Source organism: Saprolegnia parasitica (genome assembly GCF_000151545.1).
Source record: "Saprolegnia parasitica CBS 223.65 unplaced genomic scaffold supercont2.606, whole genome shotgun sequence".
NCBI lineage: Eukaryota > Oomycota > Saprolegniomycetes > Saprolegniales > Saprolegniaceae > Saprolegnia > Saprolegnia parasitica.
In genome coordinates this window covers 1-4,646 of record NW_012157000.1, presented here as the reverse complement: position 1 = coordinate 4,646, position 4,646 = coordinate 1, and the positions used below count along the sequence as shown (strand labels likewise).

General features: G+C 60.4%; 3 protein-coding genes across 3 annotated transcripts; 2 read left to right on the top strand and 1 right to left on the bottom strand.

Moving 5' to 3' along the window:
* On the top strand, window positions 1–618 carry SPRG_17510 (hypothetical protein). Its single transcript, XM_012356835.1, has 3 exons — window positions 1–59; window positions 106–298; window positions 342–618. Exons 2-3 carry the CDS (start codon window positions 148–150, stop codon window positions 548–550), a joined length of 360 nt encoding a protein of 119 aa, XP_012212225.1. The 5' UTR covers window positions 1–59; window positions 106–147; the 3' UTR covers window positions 551–618.
* A 114-nt stretch (window positions 619–732) lies between these two features.
* Window positions 733–2,404, bottom strand: SPRG_17509 (hypothetical protein; the record flags this gene model as incomplete). The annotated part of the gene is made up of 3 exons (XM_012356834.1): window positions 733–1,395; window positions 1,438–1,987; window positions 2,039–2,404. Coding segments are annotated over 3 exons (1,579 nt in total), but the record flags the coding sequence as incomplete, so codon positions are not given.
* A 1,408-nt stretch (window positions 2,405–3,812) lies between these two features.
* SPRG_17508 (hypothetical protein) lies at window positions 3,813–4,618 on the top strand (the record flags this gene model as incomplete). The annotated part of the gene is made up of 1 exon (XM_012356833.1): window positions 3,813–4,618. A coding segment is annotated over one exon (806 nt), but the record flags the coding sequence as incomplete, so codon positions are not given.
* Window positions 4,619–4,646: the final 28 nt, after the last annotated feature.

The window sequence follows — 4,646 nt, the reverse complement described above, 5'->3', positions numbered from 1 at the left end:
CGCCTCTTGAAGCGTTGGACTTTCAGCATTTTCTTCCGATTTGCTTCTCGGGGCTCCAGGTCCTCTACACTCCGGTAGCTTGCGCTCACGACGCGCGGCCACTAGGAAACGCTCGAGCCATACCCAACGTTCGCCTACCGAGCGTGCATGGAGTTGCTCGAGCATGGCATGGGCGACACGCGCGTCCTCCGCGCGCTGGCGGCGCTCATGCCGCATGTCAAGAGCGCGCTTGGCACGCGGGACAAGGAGGTCGTGCACCGAACGCTCCTCGTACTGCAGCAGCTCGCCGTCTGCCAAGGTCCATCCAAAGCTATGTTGACAAAGGTAAAGGCAGCAAGTAGGCGTGGGCGAGGCGCTCTCTGAATACTACCGGTCGATCCTGCCACTCTGCAACCTCCTCAAGGACAAGCACTTGGGCACGGGCGACAGCATGACAAAGGCGCTCATCCAAGAGACGCTCGAGATCCTCGAGGGATATGGGAAGGACGACGCGTACCAGCAAATCCAGCAGCACGTGCCCGCGTTCCAGCACAGCAACCATATCAAATAATCGTGTCGCTATTGGATTCTGCCGACACGAAAAGGTCGATTATATATATATATATCTTTCAATGTATCAAGACGGGGTTGGCCTTGACGATGGGGTGCTGCGGACGTGGCTGGTGGCAACATAGCACGGGCCAAGGAAGCGTACAAGGGGTAGGGTACACTGGTTTTCAACCGGCCTGCCGACTACGCCCGCGTGGCGTTGGCAGCGGCAATGTTGCGGACGGCAAACACCTGGCAGAGCTCGGGGTAGCTCCACGCGTACTGCAGCGCGTGGTCGCACGCGTCGACGGCGTGCGCCCACATGCCCTTCTCGCTGCGGAGCTGCGCGAGGAGGATGCACGGCGACGCGCTGCGCGTGTAGACGAGCGCCTGCATCAAGTAGGCCTGCGCGACTTCATACGTCGCACGGTGCGCTTCGCTGAGGGCGAGGTACGCAGGCACAAAAGCAGGGCTCACGCTCAAGCTCGCTTCGTAGCACGAGGTCGCGTCGCGGCCCATGGCGGCCTCAAAGTGCCCGAGCCCGAGGTGGATCCACGTGAGCGCGGGCGGCGCGGCGTCGACGTAGAGAAAGTACCACGCGAGGCACTGGTGCAGCACCGAGTGCGCGGCGATCGTCGCGCTCTTTAAATAGTGTTGGCTCAGCGCATAGTACGGCGCGACGTACTCGGGCGAGAGCGTGATCGCCGCGGTCCAGGATGCGACGGCATGGGCACCGTCGCCGCTCAGCGTCGCGTGGTAGAGCCCTTGCAGATACATGAGCGTTGGCGACGTCGCTTTGACAGCGGCGAGCAAAAGCAGCGCGCCGGACCGGTCGCGTCGGACGATACAGTTGTGGAAGCGGTGCGCCTACCGCGCACTATATATGTCTGCAGCTGGAGGACAGTGTACCTGTATCCAGAGCGATGCGGGAAGACGCGAGGTGCAGTGCTGCAAGACCGTGGCTGCCTCGTCGTAGCAGTGGCGAAGATGGAGGTAGCTGGCGTGCTCGAGGTCCGCAACGACCGAGAGCGCGTCGGTCGATGGCAATAGCGACCGGGCGCGCTCGAGCTGGTCGCATGCCTCGAGGAAATGCCCACGTCGCCGATGCTCCAAGGCTGCATGCAAGCACGCAGCGCCGTCGGACACGTGTCGGTCGAGGGACACGCGGTGGAGCAGCGTGGCAAAGGCGTCGTCAACGTCCCGACCGTGGAAGAGATCAAAGTACGCTTGCACCTTGTAGTCGTCGGGCAGACAGCGCGCTGCCCGGCGGTTCTGGAGCGCGTCGCGCGCTTCGTAAAAGATGGCTTCTTGCTCGAGCGCCCGCAACATCTCTTCCATGTCGCGGAGGTCCTCGGGCGACCGTCCGTGGTGCAGCGCCGACAAGACGTCGCAGAGCGCGAGCGTATATCGGTGTAAATGCGCGTGCGCAATGCCTCGCCGTAAGTACAAGTCGCTCGAGCTACGTTCAAGAAGTACGTGTGAGCAAAACGCAACGAATCGCATGTCGGACCTCGGATCGTACGCCAGCGCGGCCGTCGTGTCGGCGATGACGCACTCAAACTGCTGGAGGGCCTCGTAGACGCATGAGCGCAAGTCGTAGAGGTGGCTAATGTGGGCGCGCCGGCGCGGCGTCTCGGCCAACGACGCCGCGAGGAGGCGCGAGTAGATGGCGAGCGCTTGCGTGAAGAGCCCATTGTGCGAGAAGGACCCCGCGATCGAGAGCTCCATGTGGTGCACGGAGGGCGGGGCCTTGGCCTTGGCCGTCGCGCGGGCTGGCGCGGCTGCTGTGCGCCTCTTCTCCCGCTTCTGCTGCAGCGCAAAGAGTGTGACAGCGCTCATGGACGCGAGCAAGGCGACGTGCCACACGCGGTCCATGGCGAAAGCGATCCGAATACGCCGACCGGATACCGCCAGATCTTGACACAATGGACGTGTTTATTACACGCGGCACATTGGGCAAGAAGTAGCATACTACCGACCGCCAAGCCGCCGATATGGCGCCGCAGCGAGCCCAGGGGCCATACACCACTTCAACGTGCGCTGAGAGTTTTTCGTGCTCACCGAGCGTTGTACACCGTGCGGTTGTGCTATGCAGTAACGTTGGCGTCGATGCAAAAAAGCCGCAGCAGTTTGCCCCGTCGACGCCCCAGTGTGTGGTTGGTGCCATAGCGACGTGGCACTTTAGGACGCAGTCCATCGGAGGTGCTTGGTCCGAGCAGTTTGAAAAGGTGGCTGCGTTTACAGCGAAATCAACGCAGGCATGAGGTGGCCTTATGACAGCAGCCGAGGCCCGAGCGTTGCGGTCAAGGGAAGTCTTATTCCCTTGGTCGCGGTGGTTGAACAGGCTAGACTGCGGCTGTCAATATCACGTTCTTAGTGACCGACAACGACTGTGATATGAAGCTCTACGTTGACCCCGCCTACGCAAGTTTGAGCGACTCACACAACATGAGCGCCATCAAGCACGACGCTACCCCTGGCGCGATGGGCACTAGCCCACCACCTTGCGATGTACTAGTATACGACGACGTTCGAGGTTGCGCCAACACCTCTGGTGGCGTACGAATGGGAGCTGATCTTTGGGTGATTTAGACCAAGTTGTTAGTGCTTCTGTCTGTCAAAGCAGATCGCTAGCACTCCATTACAAGGCAGAGCTATGTCACTTGGACGCAGATCCTATCGCGCGACGCCCTTGGTTTGGTCTTGATAGAGCTCCCCAGAGAGCCCCCTACAAGTTATGCCACCGGCTTGAGACAGCCTACCCGGAGGACGACCGTCGATACCAACAATAGCCCGATACTTCGACGCTTGTAGCAACCCTTGTTGTTGCGTGATGTGCATTTGCGTACGGCAGTCGAACGGGACTTCTGCATGTCGATCGCCGTCAGCCGCTGAAGGACGCTCACGGTCCTTGGGTTGCAACAGCGGCGACGTGAAGCGCCACAATCCGTACCACAACCACTGCACAACCACATACACATCCATTGACAGCCGACATCACAACCTGCGACGCTCCGAGGATTGCCCACGGGTGGCCCATGGTACATACAATGTAAGCTTTCTGCTTGCTGCACTATACTTATTCTAATATACCTTGTTGTACGGCATGGTGCTCGCATTTTCTTGCAAGATATTCCAAGTGATGGTTTTTGACGACCCCGCGATTGGATGTTAGGTAGGGCTCGACCATCACTCACACACGGTCAAAAGGCAACCTCACCACCTGAGGAGCATATACCAATTTACACCGCGTCAGCTGCATACTGCTACTACTACACGAGACGATGGACTACTCGACGATCCAGCAAGATGAAGTCGAAGCGCTTGAAGCCATCTTTGACGCCCCCGCGACAACCTCCGACGACGGCGTCGTAACGCTTGCACTGCCATCGGTCGGCACGTTTGCGTTTGCCCGCTCTCCGACATACCCGATTGACAAGATGTGCCCGCGCATCTCGATTTCGCGCCTGCACGACAAGTATGCTACGCTAGCGCGCATGCCTGAGGTCATCGCTGCCATGGAGGCGGCAGGTGCCGCGGCTGTCGCCCACGGCCAAGTGTGTCTCTTTGAGATGGTCGACGCTGGCGTCGCCTCGCTTCGTGCCCAGCGCGACGCTGCCAAGGACAACAAACCGCCGCCACCAGCGCTCTCGCGTCGGTCGTCCAGTAACAGCAGCAAGCCGCCCGCGCCCGACAAGCCGAAGAAAAAAGCGCCCGCAGCGACGTCGCCGAAAGCAGAGAAGAAGTCGATGCGCACAGCGACAGACGTCATTCACCGCATCATGTGGGACGACAGCATCACGCAAACCGAGGTCATTGTCGGGTACCTCGATCGCTTCATCGGCACGGTCGAGCGCAACTTTGCAGCGTTCAATTGGGCCGACATTTCGACCTTGTCGCAGAACGAGACGGCGATCCCGCAGCACCGGATCCAGTACTTTCGATGGCGCGACGAGATCATCTGGGACAAGCGCGTGCGCCTCGACCGCGTCTTTGGCTCGTCTGGCCACGAAGTGATTGCGTTCTCGCCGTCGACGGCCGCCCCTGCACCGCCGTCTGCCCTCACCGCCGAGAGACCAGCCAATGCTACGTTCCACGCCAACACGGATCGCCCGAAC